We start from the raw sequence: 22620 nt of genomic DNA, 5'->3' as shown, positions 1-22620 counted from the left end.
TGTGTGAGGGCGCGTTTTTTGCGGAACGAGCTGTAATTTTTATTGGTTCCATTTTGAGGTACATGCGATTTTTTTTTATCATTATTTATTCAATTTTTTGGGAGACGAGGAAACCAAAGAACAGCCATTCTAGAACGTTTTTTATTTTTTACATCGTTCACCGTGCAGTATAAACAAACATGTTAACTTTATTCTGCGGGTCAATACAAATACAGCGACACCAAATTTATAGTTTTTTTTACGTTTCACTAGGTTCCCACAATAAAAATACCCTTTTCTAAAAAAATCATGTTTTAGGCCCCATGCACACGACCGTAAATACTCCCGTAATCACGGGCCCATAGACTTCTATTGGCCACGGGTACCTCCCCGTTTGCTTACGGGAATGTGCCTGTGCTGTTGAAAAATATAGAACATGTCCTATGTCAGGCCGTAATTACAGCACGGGCAGGCCCATAGAAGTCTATGGGGCTCCAGTAATTACGGGTGACTACGTGTGTGTGCACCCGTAATTACGGGAGCGTTGCTAGGCGACGTCCGTGTATAGTCACTGTCCAGGGTGCTGAAAGAGTTGATCGGCAGTAACTTTCAGCACCAGGGACAGTGACTGCCGATCACAATATAGATAAAGCTGTTAAAAAAAAAAAAAAACCACGTTCATACTTACCCAGAACTCCCTGCTTCTTCCTCCAGTTCGGCCTCCTGGGATGAGGTTACAGCCCATGTGACCGCTGCAGCCAATCACAGGTCAATCACTGGCTGCAGCGGTTACATGGACTGCGTGTCATCCAGGGAGGTCGGACTGGATGTCAAGAGAGGGACGTGTCACCAAGACAACGGCCGGGTAAGTATGAATTTCTTTTACTTTTACCTCGGAAAGGGCTGCCCCTTCTCTCTATCCTGCACTGATAGAGAGAAGGGGCTGCCGATTAGTGCAGTGTAATTTTGCAGAGAAAACATGCCCGTAAATACGGGTGGAATACGGGTGACACCGGACCTGTATTTACAGGCACGGGTCCGTAAATACTGGTGCAATACGGGTTGAATACGTGTGACCAAGTACCCGTATTTACGGGTGGACAAAAATACGGTCGTGTGCATGGCGCCATTTTCTGACAGCCAGAACTTTTTTATTTTTTAGTGGATATCGCTGCGGGAGGGCTTGTTTTAGGCATGACGAACTGTAGTTTCTATTGGTACCATTTTGCATTACTTGCAACTTTTTATTAAACATTTTTTTGGAGACAAGATGACCAAAAAATAAAATGCTGTCGTTCTGTATTAAAAGTTTTTACGGTGTTCACCGTGCGGTAAAAATAACGTGATATTTTTATAGATCAGGCCGTTCTAAACACGGCGATACCCATTATGTATAGTTTTTTTTTTTTCATGTTTTCATTTCTAATAATAAAAGGAGTTGATCAGGGAAACAGGGCGATTATTGTTTTCATTAGTTAAAATTTTTATTTATTTATTTCACACATTTTTTTTAACTTTTTTTTATTACACTGACCTGGGGATTTGAAGATCTGGTCTTCTGATCCCCGGTACGATACACAGCACTACTTACGTAGTGCAGTGTATCGGAACGGTCATTCTTCATTTGACAGTTAGCCTATTACGTCATGCCTCGGGCAGGACCTAATAGGTTACCGTACCTGAGCAACCAGGAAGCCTAGCAACGGCTTCCTGGTTGCCATAGCAACCATTGCCACCCGCGATCCATAGCGGGGGTACGGAGGGAGCTCGCTCCCTCTGTCAACCACTTCAATGCGGTGGACGCCATTGACAGCTGCATTGAAGGGGGTTAAATGGCTGTGATCGGCGGTAACGGCCATCGCAGCGGGAGGTCAGCTGTGTATGATAGCTGACAGCTTCTGTGCCGGCTTTATCTACAGGGCGTGACTGTACGCCCGTGTGCGGGAACGCACTTTGAATTTGGACGTACAGTCATGCCCAAAAGCGGGAAGGGGTTAAATACCGTTACAGAAAAAAGGAGGAATACTACAACAGTATTTTCAGTTATCTGTATAGTAATAAAATAATTGTACTATTGTAAGACATCTTTTTACACTACTTACATGCGGTTTCCAGCAGTGGAAGAAAAGTTACGGTTGCTGTGATTTGTCGAATAACTGATCGGATTTCTTCCTGAATAACTTTTGGAGACTTCTCTCTGACAATACTGAAACGAAAAGCATATTTTACCAGTGAGCACGACAAGCGGAAAAAAGCAAATATAGATGATCATTGTATGTCACGGTAAGCGGGTCATTCATGCGTTCTGCCGTATTATTACACCATCCAATCTGTGGGTGTAACGAGCAGCCGACATCCTGCTGAAAAGGGAGAACGCCAATCCTGGTTGTTTAGTCCCATATGTGCCACAGTTACTATTGGCTGCAACTCCCTGTCAACTCATCCGGAAAATTGCAGGGGGATGGTAGGTTGGCATGGGCCTAGCAAAGGCCCTCTGGCCTGCCATGTGTATAGGCCTATTGGGTCCAGAAAATACTACAAGCAAACAACTTGTTAGATCATGTTCATACAACAGCCTCTAATTTCGAAGTGTTTTTAGAGCTGATTTTTTCAAGTTTTTTTTTTCTTCTTAAATTCAATGGGAAAAAAAAAAATCAGCTCTAAAAACACTTCGAAATTAGAGGCTGTTGTATGAACATGATCTAACAAGTTGTTTGCTTGTAGTATTTTCTGTAGTTTTTTTTTCCTTCCAAATTTAGCAGTGTAAAAACGCGCCTTGTATAAGCTACAGTGTTTATCCCATTTAAATAACTAGGAAGCCATTTTCATGTGTATTTCGGAGCACGAGTGCTTTACGCTACGAAATTCACCCAAAAATATGCCGTGTGAACATGGCCTAAGCATTACATAGTGGGGGTGCAGCTTACCCCAAGCCAATGAAATGCACTTCATTTAAACTACAGGACCCAAAGCACAATCTTTAAACTCGTGGATGCATCGGCACTGATATATTTTTTTTGCCTGGAACCCGTCATCTAAATCAGAAACGCAGACTGGGCACACTCCAGTAGCACAGAGCTAGTCACACTGTAACTGCATGGCTAAACGTAGCGAACGCATGATCGCCCTCTCCATTTCACATTGCCCAAGGAGGTTCCAGCTATTTTGTACTCTACCCCATGAGTTTCTATGCCCAGGAATTTTATCACACACAGCAGTTACCCATCATCCTTCACAGTTTTATCACATTCTATATCAAACTGCCATCGCTCAAGAATTTCACGGTCGTCGATACTTGAAATCACCACCACTAATTTCTGGACTTGACATTTGTACAGCCAATCTGAAATGACAAACAAGAATATTACTAGAACAGAACAACAGAACATACAGCCTAGCCTTGGACACAAACTTGATACAATCAGGCCCCATGCACACGACCGTATTCGGTCCGTGATATACGGGCCGCATGTCGACCGCATTTCACGGACCGAACACTGCAGGGAGCCGGGCTTCTAGATTCATAGGTTATCTATGACGCTAGGTGTCACTACCTCTCCGCGGAACTACTGTCCTGTACTGAAAACATGATTACAGTACGGGACAGTTGTCCACATCGAGGCGGTGACACCTAGCATCATAGATAACTGATGCTAGGAGCCCGGCTCCCTGCACTGTGTTTGGTCGAGGAAATGCGGCCGACATACTGACCATATATCACGTACCGAACACTGTCATGTGTATGGGGCCTTAAGTCGTGTGAACATACCTGATTTTCAGCGAAAAACGGCTTCGAATACGGGGGCTGAACGCCTCCATACATCCGCCCATTGATTGTTATGGGAAAAACTTTGGGCGTTTGTAGAAACGACGGGTAAAAAAAAAAAAAAAAAAAAAAAAGCCCCGTAAAAAAGTGCATGTCGCTTCTTGAGCCCTTTTTCATTGTTTCAATAGGAAAACAGCTCCAGCTTTATTTTTCGTGGTTTTGTAAACCCCTTGCAGCCGCCATTTTTTATTTTTTTCTTCCCAAGCCTTCCAGCTAGGGTTGCGCTATTTTTTCCAACAGTTTGGGCAATTTTCTATTTGAATCTCAAGGGTCTTATTTTTTTCCCACTATTTTCAAGCGGGCACTCTGGGGCGAGGTGATATAGTGTCTGAAGTGTGAGCAGGACCCTGTGCGGTACCGGCCCCACCATGGGGTTTTAATAAAGAACATTAAGGCCGGATTCACACGACCGTGATTGGATTGTGAAAAACGGTCCATGGCACAGCCGGATTTCCTGGCCCGATCACAGTACATGTGAACGGGACTCCTGGCATCAGCCATTTAGGCTGCAGTTACACGACAGTAAAAAAAAATGGCCACTACAGACTGATCAAATGTCAGTTTTTCATGTGCATTTTGCATCAGCGTCTCCAGATTCTCATCCATTTCCAGTCAGTTTTTCATAGCCATTAAAAAAAACAAGCAAACATGGATTTCATTTGTCAGTTTTTTTTTTATTTATCCCCTTAATGACCAGCCTATTTTAAACCTTAATGACCAAGGTATTTTTTTTACGTTTTTCCGTCGTCGCTTTCCAAAAACTATAACGTTTTTATTTTTGCGTCGACATAGCTGTATAAGGTCTTGCTCCCAAATTTGTATCGTTTTTGTATGTTTTACACAGTAAAAACAGTTTTTTTCTCAAAATTATTTGTTTTTGTGTCTCCATATTTGAAGAGCCATAACTTTTACTTTTTCGCCGATGCAGTTGTACGAGGGCTTTTTTTTGCGGGACGACTTGTAGTTTTTATTGGTACCATTTTGGAGTAGATGCGACTTTTTGATCACTTTTCATCACACTTTTCTTAAGTCAGGATTCACAGAAAACAGCAATTTTGCCATAGTTTACGGCGTTCACCGTGTGGGTTAAATAATGTAATCGCTTTATAGTCGGGGTCGTTACGGATGCGGCAATACCAAATATACATAACTTTTTTACTTTACTTTTAATAGTAAAGCAGTTTGTAAGGGGAAAAAGTGGGTTTTTCTTTTTTTTACTTTACTAGTCCCACTAGGGGACTTCACTATGCGATCCTCCGATCGCTGTTGTAATACACTGAAGTACTTTTGTATTGCAGTGTATTACTGCCTGTCCGTTTAAAACGCTCCGGCATGATCTAGCAGGCATTCACTACAGGCAGACCTGGGGGCCTTTATTAGGCCCCCGGCTGCCATCGGAGACACCGACACTCGGCGATCTTATTGCCGGGTGTCGGTGGGATGAGAGGGAGCTCCCTCCCTCTCTCCTAAACCACTCAGATGCGGTGCATGCTATTGAGCACCACATCTGAGGGGTTAAACGGGTGAGATCGATACTTCTATCGATCTCACCTGTTCGAGCAGGGATGCCCCCAGCCCTCAGCTACCTCTGGCAGCTGGGAGCAGCAGATTTGACAGCTCCCTGCTCTGTTTATTCTGATGCAGCGCCATAAAAAGGCTTATGCATCAGAATAAAGCCCATTAGTGGCCGCCGTGAAAAGGCGTATTGGCAGTCACTAACGGGTTAATCCCCTGAAACCAGCAGTGACCCTGTAGATCGTGCCCCCATATAGTCACAGTGCCAGTGCCCACATATAGTCAACACCCATATAATCATAGAGACAGTGCCCACAAATATAGTGCCAAATACCCTTGCAGATAGCACCGCCATGTAGATCGCAGAAACCCTCCTCCCTTGTAGATAGCAACCCCACATGTAGGTCTCACCCCCAACCCCCACCACCTTCCTTGTAGAGATCGCCACTGTAGCTGCCACTAGTAGCTGAATCCCCGGCCAGCAGCTGCTGACGCTTTGGCCGGGGATTCAGCTCCTAGTGGGAGCTACTGTGGTGCAATCTGCAAGCAGGGGTGGCGCGATCTACAGCGGGGCGCTATCGCTTTATACGAGGAGTCTTTGCTTCCCCGCGGAACTGCCGTTTCGTACGCAATAATTTTGTTCAGTACAGAACAGCAGCGACGAGGCAGACATCGCCTCCAGCCGCTGCAGATTCAGATAAATGTCCTGGAACGGCTGGAGTCGATGTCTGTTGACTCTTCCGTCGCTCCGGTGAATAACCTGTGGGAGGAGGTCCTGTCACAGCGTGATCTCACGAGATTGGTCAGAGTCATACACTTTTCTTTACAACGCCCACTTGGTGAAAAGTTTAAAAAAAAAAAAAAAAAAAAAGTTGGGCATTAACGACAAATTAGCATAAAACTAAAAAATGACCTCATAACTTGGTCAAAAAAACAAACCAAACAACTGTTACCTACACTAAAGCGTCTATTAGATTAGGTAGGATATATGGCAGTCATAAACTGGTGCCTATAACTTTAATCTGCGGGTCAACAGGATTACGGTGGTGCCAAATTTATCGTTTATTTTAGGACGTAAAAAAAATAAATACATTTGTGCGGTCATATTCTGAAGGGCATAACTTTGATATTTCCATCTACGAGGGCTTGTTTTTGGAGGGGCGAGCTGTAGATTTATTTGGTACCATTTCTTGTGGAGCTAAGGTGACCAAAAAAGCAATGCTGGTGTGGATTTATTTTTACTGCGTTCACCCTGCGGGTTAAATAAAGTTATATTCAAAATTAACTCTAGGAGGAAAATGGAGAAAAGGTTTTTTTTTTAAACTTAAAAATTGTAAAGTTTGTTTTTAATGTACAAAAAACGTAAAAATATTATTTAGTCCCCCCTCCCTAGATATTTAGATTGCTGGTACTGTACACTGCGATCCCTATGTTTTCCAGTGTATTGTAATTTTTTCCAACTCCTATTAAGCCCTGCCTGTGGCAGGGCTTAAATGGAGCACATTAGGCCCCCAGGCTGCCGTGACAACCATCGGCACCTCACAAACGCGTTGCGGGGGAGGGGGAGACGGGATGACGGAGGGGGCTTCCTCCATTTTTTTTTACAGCTTAAATACGTCAAATGTCAGAAAAAAGGTAAAGCCAAGAAAACCCCCTTGTGGCTGTGATCACATCTTGCAGTCAGTTCGCGTTCTTTTGCCGCTATTTCTTGCAAATCATAAAACGATTTCCACGATTTTCTGAAAAACGTGGCAATAAAACAAAAAACACAAAATTGACTGACATGTGAACACAGCCTAAAACTTTATTTCTACCTCTTAAAGTAGTTCAACCTGAGACATGGCCCCTTACCACAAAAGGTTGCACAACCGATTCAAAGGGTATATTTTTTCATATAGACATTTCAGCAGCTAGGTTGTTCAGCCAGCCACTGACTTCTATGAAAGAACATGTGACCATAACCTTTAAAATGCAATATGAACAGATTGGCAGTAGAGCACATTTTAGAAAAATCTCTTAAACACAACTCTGGTGTGTAGTTTCTGATCTAAAAGTCATGTAAAAAAAATACCTTTCAGCTGTTCCACCACTGTATTCAAATAGTTCTTGAGATCTGGGTCTGTAGAGACTAGTATGGTTAGGCCATACTTCTGTTCACGAGTAAAACTCTCTGAAGGATAAATCCCACGCTGATATAAAATACTATTGATGCCAAAATCTGGAAAAAAATAATCATTTTTACATTGTTATGAAGAAAGATGCATTACACCACAGATCATAAGCAATGGAGGCTGTATGTTCCCTGAACTTACAACATATATCATATGTGTACCTCGCTATTAAAATAGAGCGAATTAGTGACAAAAAAAAACCCAAAACAAAACTGCAGCGTAACGAAATGTTCTTTGTGACCAGTTTTGGTGGTAAATAGTAATAGGTGCCACCAGCCCTTCTACTGTATTAGTGAGTGACCACCATCAGATCTCCCGAAAAGCACAAGACATACCCTGGTGGACGCAATCAGTCGCTACTAAAAATATTTGGAATGCTTGTCATAAAAATTAAAGATTCATAATAAAGACTTTTTTCCAACCAGAATTCCCCTTTAACCCCTTCCAGCTACTTTTGGACTTAGACATAGCCTCATTTTTCAAAACGGACATGTCACTTTATGTGGTAATAACTTTGGGATGCTTTCACCTATCCAAGCAATTGCGAGATTGTTTTCTCGTGACACATTGTACTATGTCAGGGGTAAAATTTGGTCAATACATTGTGTTTATGTGTGAAATACACCAAAATTTCAAGAATATTTGCAAAAATTAGCATTTTTCTAAATATAAAATGTATTGGCTTGTAAAACTGATAGTAATAAAAACAGGCAAAATAGTTACTAGTTAACATTTCCCATATGTCTACTTTATGTCGGCATCGTTTTTTGAACATCATTTTATTTTTCTAGGACGTTACAAGGCTTAGAACTTAGAGGGAATGAGTCACTAGAAATCTTTTTTTTAGTTAAACATTATTTAAGCGATTAGACACACAAGTCAGGAAACATTATAAATTAGATTCTAATTTATAACATTTCCATGCGCTGGCCACTAGAGGGAGCAGTTCCCAAAATTGCAGCATGGTCAATGTGGTAAAGCAACCTCATTGCTTTATGCTGCAAACTTGGGGTAGACACACACTCTCTCTAGTGTCCTCAAACAATCCCCCCTCCCTTATTCTGGCTAGTGCCAGGAGAAGGAGAGGTTTGAATCTTCAAACCTCCTACACTGTGTGCCGCCATTTTCTGAGCGACTGCACAGTGTAGGAGGATTAGATACAGTGCTCAGCAGACAGTATAACACAAACATAATACACACATACATTACCTTCTCCTGCCGCCGACGTCACCTCTGCTCCTATTCCTTGCGCCTTCGATTCCTTAAACATATGGCTGGAAGTCATCATCTTCCGGTCCACATGAAAACGGCGCCGGATTTCGCTCTGCGAACGAGCTTTGTTTTGGTCTGTGTGGGAGCGGCGCATGCGCTGTTCCCACACAGACGGCGTACGCTTCAGAGAATGGAACAGCTCCCGTTCACATTCTCTATGGGGATGTATGTGCCGTATTCCATCTCTGTATGAGTCGTTAATCGACACATACAGAGATGAAAAAAATAAATGGCAGCCCCCATAGAGAAGTAAATGTAAGAACAAAGTAAAAAGTAGAACATGAGAACACAAAATGAGTAAAATTCAGGTTATTATATAAAAAGCAAGAGAATTTTTTATATATATATTATATATATATGTCATGACAACTTCCCGTTAAGCAGCAATTTCTCATGTTTTCAAGAAAATGTCAAAAGCCCATTTTTATAGGGTCCAGTTCGGGAGCAGGTAATTTATGTTAGTGTTATACTGTTTGCTGAGCCCTGTATCTAATCCTCCTAGCACTGTGCAGTCGCTCAGAAAATGGCGGCACACAGCGTAGGAGGTTGGAAGCTTCAAACCCCTCTTTCTCCTGGCACTAGCCAGAAGAGGGGAGGGGGATTGTGTGACACTAGAGGAGAGTGTGTCCACCCCAAATTTGCAAGATAAATCTATGAGGTTGCTTTACCAGTGACAATGCTTAAATTTTGGGAACTGCTCCCTCTAGTGGCCAGCACATGGAAATGTTATAAATTAGATTCTAATTTATATTTCCTGACTTGTTAACAATGTGTAATCACTTAAATACTAATCGTTTAACTGAAAATAAATAAATTCTAGTGACACATTGCCTTTAACGACCCGAGCTATAAAGTTATTACATTATTTAACCCGCTCAGCGAATGCCGTCAAAAACAAAACACAATGCAAAAATTACGGTTTTCTGTGAATCCCGCCTTAAAAAAAAACAACCCAACTGTTAAAGTGATCAAAAAGTCACATGTGGTACCAATAAAAACGACAAGTCATCCCGGAAAAAAAAAAAAAAGCTGCATCGGCAGAAATATAAAAGTTATGGCTTTTCAAATATGGAGACAACAAATAACAATAAAAAAAAGTATTTACTGTGCAAAAGTAGTAAAACGAAAACAAACTATATAAATTTAGTATCGTTGCAACCATAACAACCCGCTGAATAAAGTTAGTGTTAATTATACCACACGGTAAACCGCTTAAATTTAGGATGCAAAAAAGTGTGACAAAATTGCAGGTTTTTTTCTATAAGTTTATCAATAAATTCTATGTACCCCAAAATGGTGCTATTAAAAAATACAACTTGTCCCGCAAAAAAACAAGACCTTATACAGCTATGTCGATGCAAAAATAAAAAAAGTTATAGCTCTTTGAATGAGACTATGGGAAAAAAAACAAAAAAAAAACCTTGGTCATTAAGGGGTTAATGAAAACTGCAGCATCAGGCCGGATTCACACGAGCGTGTGCATTTTGCACGCGCAAAAGGTCCATAAGAGCTCCGTGTGTCATCAGCATATGATGCGTGGCTGCGTGATTTTTCGCGCAGCCGCCATCATTATGACACTGTTTTTATGTTTGTAAACAGAAAAGCATGTGGTGCTTTTCTGTTTTCATAGTTTTGACTACTGTAGCGCGCAACACACGGTAGTGCGTCCGTGCGCGGTTTTCACGCACCCATTGACTTCAATGGGTGCGTGACGCGCGAAAATAGGAATTAGACCTACCGGTAATTGTATTTCCAGGAATCCATCATGACAGCACCACAGGAGGTTGGCCTATTGACCTCTATAGGGACGGGAAGACAGAGGTTAAAAGGCCCCTCCCACCACTCACTTGCCAGTGTTTTTCAATTACTACACCAGGATGGATGCAACCCTATTTTATTTCTAGGGATAATAACTGACATGTTAATTGCACAAATCAGAATTCAATAAGGGAGGGAATGTAAGGGTGCGGTCATGATGGATTCCTGGAAATACAATTACCGGTAGCTCTAATTCCTACTTTCCAGTACATCCCTCATGACAGCACTACAGGAGCAATACCAAATTATAATGCTCAGGGCGGGACTATGGATTGAAGGACTTTCCGTCCAAAACTTAAATCCGTATCGGACAGAACATCGAGTCTATGTTTGCAAAACGTATGATGGCTTGACCAAGTGGCAGCTCTGCAGATTTGGTCCATAGAGGCTTCTCTTCTTTCTGCCCAGGATGCCGAAACTGCCCTCGTTGAATGGGCTCTGATGCCTTGTGGGGCACATAGTCCTTGGGACTTGTAGGCTTCTTGTATGGTAGTTTTTACCCATCTCGCTAGAGAGCCTTTTGAGGCTTTCTTTCCTCTATTCTTTCCCCCAAACAGGACAAATAGATTTTTATCTGGTCTCCAGGAGGAGGTTCTATCCAGATACTGAAGAATTGTTCGCCTGACATCCAGGCAATGGAATTTTTCTTCTTGTTGGTTTTTTGGATCTGGATAAAAGGAAGGTAGAATTATTTATTGTTCTCTATGGAAAGCAGTAGATACCTTTGGAATAAAGGAAGGGTCCAGCTTTAGGATGATCTTATTCTCTTGTACTTTTAGGTACGGTTCTATGACTGACAGAGATTGGATTTCTCCAATCCTTCTTGCTGAAGTAATAGCGACTAAGAATGCAGCTTTTAGAGTTAAAAAAAAATGCATACCAATTGTGTCGAGCGGCTCAAAGGAGGGCTCACAAAGAGTCGTTAACACTACATTCAAATCCCAGGTAGGAACGGATTTAGTTAGGGAAGGTTTCAGTTTAGAGACCGCTTGAGTGAATCTTCTGATCCACCGATGTTCAGCCAGGGGAGTGTTAAAAAAATTACCTAAGGCTGAAATCTGCACTTTTAAGGTACTAGGGCTAAGCCCTTTTTTGAATCCCGATTGTAAAAAAATCTAGGATTTTCGCGATGTTGGGAGAAAAGGTGTCTGGTCCTGGGTCTCCATACCAGGTACAGAATTTCTTCCAAATTTTTTGATAGATTTTTGAGGTAACTTCTTTATGACTTGATAAGATAGTTGAAATTACCTCATCTGACAGACCGTGGTTCCTCAAGATCTGCCTTTCAGGATCCAGGCTGACAATTTCAGAGTTTCTATTCCCTGAAAGAATAAGGGACCCTGGGAGAGAAGATTCTCCCTGACTGGGAGCATGATAGGGTCTTCCAACGCTAGGTATTTTACGATTGGAAACCAACTTCTTTTTGGCCAATAGGGAAGAATAATGATGATCTTTGTCAAATCTTCCTGGATTTTTCTTAATACCATTGGTATTAGAGGAAACGGAGGAAAGGCATAGGCCAGATCCATGCCCCAGGGTTGGGACAATGCATCTACTCCCACTGGGTTGTCTCTGAGATTTAGGGAGAAGAATGTCTCTACTTGGGAGTTTCTCCTTGTGGCAAACAGTTTCATTTGTGGATAACCCCATCTTCGGATTAAGGACAGAAAGACTTCCCTGTTTAGGGACCATTCTCCAGGGACTCCCTTGTCTATGTTGTTTGTGCAGAGCCACCACAGGAGGGATGATTTCAGTGTCTCGGAAATTTGAATTCAGGGAGTTCTGTTTTCGATTCCACTGGGACAAGCTCAGATTCTGTAAGGGTCTGGAGTGAAATTGACTCGATGGAATAGATTGGATGCAAGACGTCATCATTCCCAACATCCGCATACATTCTCTTATGGAACAGGCGTCTTTCCCCCAAAATGTCCTTACTTCTGCCAGTAGGAGTATTTGTTTCTCTCTTGGGAGGAAGGAATGTTGAAGGGAGGAGTCTAGTAGTACTCCTAAGAAGACCTTCTGTTTTTGGGGAGGAAGGCTCGACTTCTGAAAGTTGATTATCCATCCCAATTCCTGTAGTAGGGAAAGAACCTGTGACCGATGACTGTCTAAGATAGACGGAGTATCTGCTGTCAACAAGAAGTCGTCTAAATATGGGATAATAACTATGCCCTGACTTCTTACGAATGCCATGATCTCTGCCATAATTTTTGTAAAAATTCTGGGGGCGGAGGAAATGCCGAAAGGGAGGCAGACAAACTGGAAGTGGAGAATGGAAGGACCGTCCTGAATTGCGAATCTGTGGAACCTCTGGTAAGCAGGGTGGATAGGAACGTGATAATACGCATCCTTTAAAATCGATCGTACACATTGATGCCTCTTCCCTTATTAGAGGAATAGTCGAACTGATAGACTCCATCTTGAATTTTCGATATTTCACCCACTTGTTTAGGACCTTCAGGTCGATTATTGTCCTGTAGGAACCGTTTGGTTTTTTGACGAAGATGATTTTTGAATAGTGGTCTTTGCATTTTTCGTTGTGGGGAACTGGAGAAATGGCTCTCAATTTGAGTAGTTTTTGGACGTCCCGGATAAGGATCTGATGAAGGTCTTTTGCTTGGTACTGGGTTATTAGAAATTGGTCTTGAGGAATGGAGGAAAATTCTATTTTGTACCCTTCTTCTATGATCTTTAGAACCCAGGGGTTCTGGGTTATTCTCGACCATTTGGGATAAAATTGTAGGAGTCTTCCTCCTACGCTCTTGTTGTCATTGCTTTGAGGGCTGAAATGAATTATTGGGGTTAAGGAGATATCCTCGACCCCTTCTTCTTTTGGGGTAACTCCAGCGACCGGACTTCCCTTTCCCGCTGTAGTTCTGGAAGGTAGAATCCCTCTGTTGGCGAAACCTCCCAAACTGTGGGGGTTTTTTTGGTTTCTCTTCAGGAAACCCCTTTTTCCTATCTGCTGCATTCTCCAGAATGTTATCCAGGAGAGGGCCGAACATCAGAGACCCTGTAAACGGGATAGAACATAATTTGTTCTTGGACTTCGTATCTCCTGACCATATTTTGAGCCATAATGCGCTTCTAACAGCATTTGAGAGAGCCCCATTCCTGGCAGCAAATCTAATAGATTCCGCTGAAGCGTCTACCAAGAATCCGGTTGCCATCTTTAGTAAGGGTAGAGATTCTAATAGATCTTGTCGTGATGTCTTCATCAAATGGGTCTCCAGCTGGTTTAACCATATAAACATTGCTCTTGCTACTGATGTGGCCGCTATATTAGTCGAGATCAAAGCAGAGGAAGATTTCCACGCTCTTTTCAGTAGCCAGTCTGCCTTTCGGTCCATGGCATCCTTCAACTGCGAGGAACCTTCAAATGGGATTGCGTTTTGTTTTTTTAGCAACCCTGGCTACTGGGACATCTACTTTTGGGATCTCATCCCAAGGTTTAGTGTCTTCTGGATCAAAGAGAAGTCTGTTTTTAAAATCTCTTGAAATGAAGAGCCTTTTTTCTGAATCTTCCGATTCAGTTGTCACCATTCTTTTGAGATTTTCGTTTACCGGAAAAACCTTCGTTTTCTTTTCCGTTAGACCTCCAAACATCTCATCTTGGATGGTATGTGGTTGGTCTTCTTCGGGAATATCCATGGTTTCCCGTATTGCCTGAATTAAGGTATCAGACATCTCGGAAGAGAAGATTTTTTTTTTCTCTTGAGTGGAAGAAGTTGAAGGCAAGAGTTCCTCCCCTTCTTCTAACTCACCCTCCGATAGGTAATAACACTCCTGCTCCGAGTCAGACCCCTGAGAGGGAGGACAATATTTTTGATCCACTTCCATCCGTGGTCTTTTTGCCCGGGAGTGAGAGGGAGTTTCTTGAGGAGGGGCGAGGGAGGCTACTGACTGACTCACTTCTTCACGAATCATAGCCCTAAGTTCAGACATGAACGTTTGTCCTCTTTTAGTATTTTTGCAATACAATCCTTACACAATTGTTTCTTATGTGACTCTGGCAATTTTGTTGCACAAGTCGCACATTTTTTAACCTTCTTTGTATCAGTTTGTCTCTGAGAGGAATCTTTATCCTAGAGAAAACAGAAGGTAGGTAAAGTATGGTGTGCATACATAAGGAGTCATAACCCTTACCCCAAGGGTGAGACTCACGTGACCCTGGGACATATCTGGAGTTCCGTCAGGATGAGGAAGTTCCATACCGCGACAGGTAACAGGCAATGCAATATGCAATCCACAAAAATAATCCAAGTTAGAGTTATCAGCTCTAACTACATACCTGTGCGTGTCCCTTTAAATGCGGGAGTTTTGAATTTCCCGCCTTCCAAGATGGCCACGGACCGGAAGTAGCCCGACGTCATTTCCGGTCGGCTATTCGTTGGAGTGCAGCCGCCATAGCCGGCGACTGAGGCTTGCTTTGCGGCGCAGCGAGGATCCCTGCCGATGCGTCCAAACTTATGGAGCTGCTGGTCCCCACCTGGTCACGCAGCCAGGCCGAAGCCTGCTTGGGAATCCCCAACCCCCACACACTACCCGAACCCTGCCTAGGATTCCTCCGGTAGGTGTCTTAGGGTGGGAGCTAAGGGATCTCTCGTTTGAGGGGTGTTAGCCTAGGCTTTAGGGGGAAGAGAAGGGGAGTGCACGGACCCCCCGATCTTGCCCCCTGCCCGAGTTTTTTCCTGCAGTAACACAGGAGCGACGTCTCTCTGCTCCTGACCCTGTGGGGACAGGAAGAACACTGGCAAGTGGGTGGTGGGAGGGGCCTTTTAACCTCTCTGTCTGCCTGCCCCTACAGAGGTCAATATGGCAACCTCCTGTGGTGCTGTCATGAGGGATGTACTGGAAAAATGGGCAAATATAGGAAAGGTCGTGAGTTTTACGCAGCGGACATACGCTGCGTGAAAATCACAGACAGTCTTAACGGCCCCATTGACTAACAAAGGTCCGTGCAACGCGCGTGAAAATCACGCGCGTAGCACGGACATATTATACATTTGTCTGAATAAGCCCTCAGGGTCATAAAATGGAGTTGTGTTTCCGTGTTAACCCCTTAATGACAGCCCATACGATTTTTCACTGCGCTTTATCATAAGCCTGGCACGGGTGTCCTGTGCCATCTAGACTGGGTGTCAGTTTCCTGCTCGCACAGCCAGGATCGGAGTTAGCTCCGATCCATGTAGTTTAAATGGGTTTTCTGGAAGCAATTAACTAATTTCTATTTCACTGCACATATAAAAATAACGTAATTTGTAATATACTTATGTTTTGATTTAATCTTCTAACACCAGATTCCAGCGCTGGTCACGTGATGTGTCTCCAGTAGCAAAATCCTTACTTCCGGCGCTAGCCCGTCCACGATCTGAGTTCCGTTTTCCGGCGGGCTAAATATACGGGTACGTCATTCCTGATGTCGCTATACACTAAGAGAAGTGGTGGACCGGATACTCCCTTTCTTCAGATAGTTTCCTGTCTGCCGCTAGGGGAGAGAAACACTGCTAGTCTCTGAGCATGCGTGGTAAACACTGCTAGTCTGAGCATGCGTGGTTTCTACACTAGCTGTGTTTACCACGCATGCCCACTCCTGCGCTATCACAGCACCTGCATGTCGTTTTCTCCCCCTAGCAGCGGACCGGAAACTATCAGAAGAAAACAGATGTCGGGCAGCCAGTTGCTATTAGCGCTCTGACAAGGACTCCGGCGCTAGGGGCTTCCACATGGACCCAGAGAAGAGCCTATACTAGCGCTCTGCCCAGAACTCAGGCTCTGGGGAAGACCCTGACAACACCGTCCATATACGGGCAGTGATGTCAGGGGATTCCACAGAGTCCCAGAGCAGAGCCTATGCACTCTGCGACTCTGGCATCAAATGAAGTTTTTTTTTTTTGTTTTTTTTACCATTATGTAAGGTCTTATTCACACGAACGTGTTTAACGGCCGTGAAAATCACGCGCGTCGCACGGACCTATGTTAGTCATTGGGGCCGTTCAGACATTCCATTATTTTCACGAAGTGTGTGTCTGCTTCGTAAAACTCACGACATGTCCTATACTTGGCCGTTTTTCACGCATCACGCACCCATTGTAGTCAATGGGTGCGTGAAAATCACATGCAGCACACGGAAGCACTTCCGTGTGTCGCGCAACAGTAGATCAAGAAATGAAGGAAAATATAAAACTTTTCCTTCATTTCTTATTCTAAACCGCGTGTCATAAGGATGGCATATGCGTGTAAAGTATAATAAAAGCAATCAAACAATCAGTGAAAAAAAAAAAATTGCTTGATCCACCTTTGAAAACGATATATATTTTTTTTAAAATAAAAGTGTAATATTATAAAAAAAATAAATTGTACTTGTTCAGATACAGCTGCTTTATATCTTGTATACAGAGCAGCTGAAACCTGTATCCGTCAAGTCAGCAGGACTGACGGGCTCAGTGACAGCGGGTCCTGAGGGTCTACGACATGCAGGAGCCACCTTTTATCGATCACATCGAAAGGCCTGTTCACATCAGCGTTGCCCTCCGTTGAGGGGAGGTTTCTGTCAGGGAAACTCCTTAACGGAAAGGCAAACAGAAACCTTAGCATTCTGTTTGCATCTCCATGGATCTCAACGACGACGGAATCTTTGCCATTGGTTTCCGTTTGTCACCGTTGTGAAAGGGTTCAGTTGTTTTGACAGTCGGAATCAATAGTGCAACGATTTTCCGGCCAATGCACAGACGTGTGCATGGACCCATAGAAATGAATGGGTCCGCAATTCACCTGCAGATTTGCGGCCGCAAAAACACTAATCCGTCGGTTTAAAATTGATGACCTATCCGTGGATAGGCCATCAATAGTTGATCAGTGGGGGTACAAGTTTCGGCACCCCAACCGATCAGCTGTTCAACCCCTTCTCGACATTTGTCGTAAGTATATGACCTGGAAAGCCAGTGAGACACGCAAAATGTCGTATACTTACGCCAAATGTTTGGCACCGGCTCAGAAGCTGAGCCGGTGCCATCATCGCCGGATCTCAGCTGTATCTTACAGCTGATATCCGGCTGTAATAGCGGGGACCGAAATTAGCTTCGATCCCCGCCATTAACCCCTTCAATGCAGCGTTCAAACGCAATGGCAACCGGAGGCCTAATACTGGCCTCCCGGTCTGCCTAGCACAGAAGCCGGTCAAGAACCGCCCGGCGGCGGAGCCCGATCGGCTTCCGTAGCCGCCGGCAAGATGGCGCCGGCTCAGGAGCTGATCCGGTGTCATCAGTGGTGGAAGTCAGCTGTATGTTACAGCTGACATCCACCTGTAATGGCAGGAATCGGAGCTAGCTCCGATCCCTGCCATTAACCCCTTCGATGCAGCAATCGAAAGCGACAGGCAATCAGGACTGGCGACTGCTGCTATGGCAACAGGAGACACAATGGCCTCCTGCTCTGCCATTATGGAAGCCGATTAGGCCCCGCCGGGAGGCGAAGCCTAATCGGCTTGCTGTCAGTGAATAACTGACAGATCTAATACATTGCACTACGTAGGTAGGGCAATGTATTAGAAAAAAAAAAATAATCTGACAGTTGGACCTTCAAGTCCCCTAGTGGGACTTGAAAAAAAGTGGAAAAAAAAAAAAAAAAAAAAAAAGTTTGAAAACAATAAAAAAAAACTTTCAAGTAATAAAATTAAACACAATCGCCCTTTTTCCCTTATCAAGCCCTTTATTATTGAAATAAATAAACCATACGTATTTGGTATCGCCGCGACCGTAACGACCTGAGGTATCAAAATATTATATTATTTATGGCACGCGGTGAACAGCGTAAAAAAAAACGTAAAAAACGATACCAGTTTGTTTTTTGATAATTTTGTCCTAAAAATATTGGAATAAAAAGTGATCAAAAAGTCACACGTATCCAAAAATGGTACCAATAAAAACTATAGCTCGTCTCGCAAAAAACAAGCCCTCATACAGCTCCGCCGACAAAAATTTTTTAAAAGTTATGGTTCTCACAACTTGGCGACAGAAAAAAATACATTCTCTTTACAAAAGTAATTTTATTGTGCAAAAAGTTGTAAAACATAAAAAAGTTCTATAAATTAGGTATCGCTGGAATCTTACTGACCCGCAGAATAACGTGAACATGTAGTTTGTAACGCATGGTGAACGCTGTATAAAAAAAAAAAAAAAAACTAAAAAAAAACTATGGCAGAATTGCGTTTTTTTGTTTACCTGGCCTCACAAAAAAAAATAGGATAAAAGGTGAACAACAAGTCGCATGTACCCCAAAATGGTACCAATAATAACTACAGCTCGTCCCGCAAAAAAACAGCCCTCATACCTCTATGAAAAAATAAAATTAGTTATGGCTCCAATAAGTCAGGAAATAAAAAATATGCAGTTGTGCCGGCCCGAGGGGAACATTTCTTCTGTTTCAAGAGGCGATTTATCAAGGACCTAAAATTAGGGAACCAGGAAGGGGAGGGCCCAAACATATCCGCTGGAAGCGACGGTGCTCGTAATATAACAGGACAACACTTCCCAGCAAAATTCCCCAAACTGCAAAGGTGCGGAGTGTGGACAAAAAGGGGGATAAGAAAGGACACCATTTATCAGTGAGACACCGGCCTGTGCAGAAAGGATTGCTTCACAGCGTAACACACATCTATGGATCATTTTATTGTTATTTTACCCCATTATTATGCCACCTGACTATGCCCCTGATGTATTCTGCCCAGCTTACATGTACCCCCACATTATAAATGGAAACACCAGCAATACTCAAACAAAACTACTACCAAGCAAAATCCGCTCTCCAAAAGCCAAATAGCGTTCCCTCCCATCTGAACCCTACAGCGTCCCCAAACAGCAGTTTCCTTCCACATATATGGCATAGTCATACCCGGGAGAACCCTTTTAACAATTTTTGGGGTGTGTCCCCAGTGGCATAAGCTGGGCATGACTTATTTGCCACTGAAATGGCATATCTAGGCAAAAATATAAATTTTTAATTTGACCATCCACAGAGCAATCATTTGTGGAAAAGACCTGTAGGGTGAAAATGCTCACTACACCCCTTAATAAATGCCTTGAGGGGTGTAGTTTCCAAATGGGGTCACTTCTCAAGGGTTTCTTTTTATTATTTCACATCTGAGCCTCTGCAGTTCATATACCAATACTTTGTAAATCGCCAGATTAGACCTCAATTTAACATGGTACGCTTTCACTCCTGAGCCTGGTCGAATATCCAGGCAAAAGTTGAGTGTCCCATGTAGGGTGTTTCTAAAACCGGGAAACACCGCATAATAATGCGAAAGCTGTCTTGTTATGGTGGCACAAGCTGGGCACCACATATTGGCAGATCTATGGGAAAAAATCCCATTTTCACTCTGCAACATCGAGTGCACACTAATTTCTACAAAACATCTGCAGGGTTAAAATGCTTACTACACCCCTAGGTAAATGCATTGAGGGGTGTAGTTTCCAAAATTGGGTCACTTCTGGGTGGTTTCCACTGTTTTGGGCCCACAGGCGCCCAGCAACATCTGCACTCCAAATGGCGCTCCTTCCCTTCTGAGCCCTGCCGTGTGCCCAAACAGCAGTTTATGACCATATATGGGGTATTGCTGTACTCGGGAGAAATTGCTTTACAAATGTTGGGTTCTTTTTTTCCTTTATTTGTTGAGAAAATTAAAAATGTTGCGCTAAATCTACGTCTTATTGAAGAAAAAGAATTGTTTTTATTTTCACTGCCCAATTCTATGAAACATCTGTGGGGTCAAAATGCTCACTACACCCCTAGATGAATTCCTCAAGAGGTGTAGTTTCCTAAATGGAGTCCCTTTTTGGGCGTTTTCATTGTTTTGTCTCCTCAGGGGCTTTGCAAATGTGACCTGGCCTCCGCAAACCATTCCTGCTAAATGTGATCTCAAAAAGCCAAATGGCGCTCTTTCCCTTCTAAGCCCTGCCGTGTGTTCAAACAGCTGTTTATTACCACATGTGGGGTATTGTTTTACTCGGGAGAAATTGCTTTACAAATGTTGCGGTGCTTTTTCTCCTTCAGTCCTTGTGGAAATGAGAAAAAATTAGCTAAGCCTACATTTTCTTTGAAAAAAAAAAAATAATGTAGATTTTAATTTTCACTGCCTACTTCCAATAATTTCTGTAAAAAACCTGTGCGGTCAAAATGCTCACTACACCCCTAGATAATTTCCTTGAGGTGTCTAGTTTCCCAAATGGGGTCACTTTTGGGGGGATTTCCACTGTTTTGGCACCGCAAGAGCCCTTCAAACTTGACCTTTTGTCGGTGCTTCAGTCCAGTAGCACGCTACAGCCACATGTGGGATATTTTAAAAAACTGCAGAATCTGGGCAATAAATATTGAGTTGCATTTCTCTGGTAAAACCTTCTGTGTTATAAAAAAAAAATTGTATTAAAAATTTCTGCAAAAATATATGAAATTTGTAAATTTCACCTCCACTTTGGTTTAATTCCAGTGAAACGTCTAAAGGGTTAAGAAACTTTCTAAATGCTGTTTTGAATACTTTGAGGGGTGACGTTTTTAAAATGGGGTGACTTTTTGGGGGTTTCTAATATATAAGGACCTCAAAGCCACTTCACAATTGAATTGGCCCCTGTAAAAATAGCCTATTGAAACTTTCTTGAAAATGTGAGAAATTGCTGCTAAAGTTCTAAGCCTTGTGATGTCATAGAAAAATAAAAGGATGTTCAAAAAATGATGCAAATATAATGTAGACATATGGGGGATGTTAGTTAGCGACTATTTTGTATGGTATTACCATCTGTCTTACAAGCAGATACATTTAAATTGATAAAAATGCAAATTTTTGCAATTTTTCGCTAAATTTTGGTGTTTTTCACAATTAAATACTGAACGTATAGAGCAAATTTTGCCAGTACCATAAAGTCCAATGTGTCATGAGAAAACAATCTCAGAATCGCTTGGATAGGTAAAAGCATTCCGACGTTATTACCACATAAAGTGAAACATGTCCGATTTGAAAAATGAGGCTGTCAGGAAGGTCAAAAATGGCCAAAGAGGGAAGGGGTTAAAGAGGCCAGGGTGCCGTAGATTCTTCATTGTTTACATAGATTACACTGTTGTGCGTACACAATTTGTTTTCATAGCGCTGTGCAAGGTATTGCCGCATGGTCCCATTCACACTACAGTGCTGCAATACTTTGCGCAACGGCGACGAAACTCTCAATTGATTGAATAAGAGTATTCCAGTTATTACCACATATAGTGACATGTCAGATTTGAAAAAAGAGGCTGTCAGGGAGGTGAAAACTAGCAGAGGCAGTAAGGTATCAATAGGTGGTTGTGTCCAATACAAGAAAAAGCAACCATTCATTTACCTGCGAAGTAACCGCAGACGGTCGCAACCGCAAAAAAACCAAGACACATTGTGTGAAAACAAACCAGAATTAGACAAGTGCGTTTTATACGAGAAGGTAACAAACCACATATTCCATACATCAATATAGCCAGATATTTGGACCACGCCCACTACGCTCACATAGTCATCTGATTGGTGGTCAGTGACGCTTCTAGTGCTTTGCAACATTAACGACATTCGTATCTCGCACATTACTGATAAGTGAATTAAAACAAGCAGCGTGCTCACAGAAAAACTCCGACACGATTTTGGCGCTGCCCTTCAGCGTGATGCCTTCTCGGGTCAACTGAACCGCCATTTCCGATTCTCCCGTAAAGCGATGCTGCCTAGATTCAAGAAATCGCGCCTTCACTTCAACAGGAGGCGTAAGCACGTGGCGTACGACAAGGGTGCCCTTCCATTGGCTCGCCGCACTCAGTGGGAATGACGTCATAGGTGGGGCTTGCACTTCGGTGGACATGTTTAGTAAGGGAAAATGTCGGTTCCCCGCTGGTTTTATTAGTCATAATTGAGTCTGCTGTAAATACATTTGAAGTACAGGCGCATTTCACTGTTTTCAACAGAAATTTCCACTTCTAGGAAACGCCATCTATATTCCACGTTCTATATTATACACGAATGGGATACAT

At 42.9% G+C, this 22620-nt stretch overlaps 1 protein-coding gene across 1 annotated transcript in view; it reads right to left on the bottom strand.

The window, feature by feature from the left end:
- Window positions 1-22368, bottom strand: part of MAD2L1 (mitotic arrest deficient 2 like 1) — a 39616-nt gene extending 17248 nt beyond the window's left edge. Inside the window, exons 1-4 of the mRNA XM_075849723.1 lie at window positions 22220-22368; window positions 7392-7538; window positions 3202-3322; window positions 2082-2185 (exon numbers count right to left, since the gene is read on the bottom strand). Of these exons, the coding sequence (XP_075705838.1) occupies window positions 2082-2185; window positions 3202-3322; window positions 7392-7538; window positions 22220-22289 (442 nt within the window). The 5' untranslated portion in view covers window positions 22290-22368. The remainder of the gene's footprint in view (window positions 1-2081; window positions 2186-3201; window positions 3323-7391; window positions 7539-22219) is intronic.
- Window positions 22369-22620: the final 252 nt, after the last annotated feature.

The sequence above is a fragment of the Rhinoderma darwinii genome, chromosome 1, assembly GCF_050947455.1.
Source record: "Rhinoderma darwinii isolate aRhiDar2 chromosome 1, aRhiDar2.hap1, whole genome shotgun sequence".
NCBI classification, from domain to species: Eukaryota; Metazoa; Chordata; class Amphibia; order Anura; family Rhinodermatidae; genus Rhinoderma; species Rhinoderma darwinii.
Note: the sequence above shows the minus strand (reverse complement) of the source record. Positions and strands in the feature narration are given on the sequence as shown.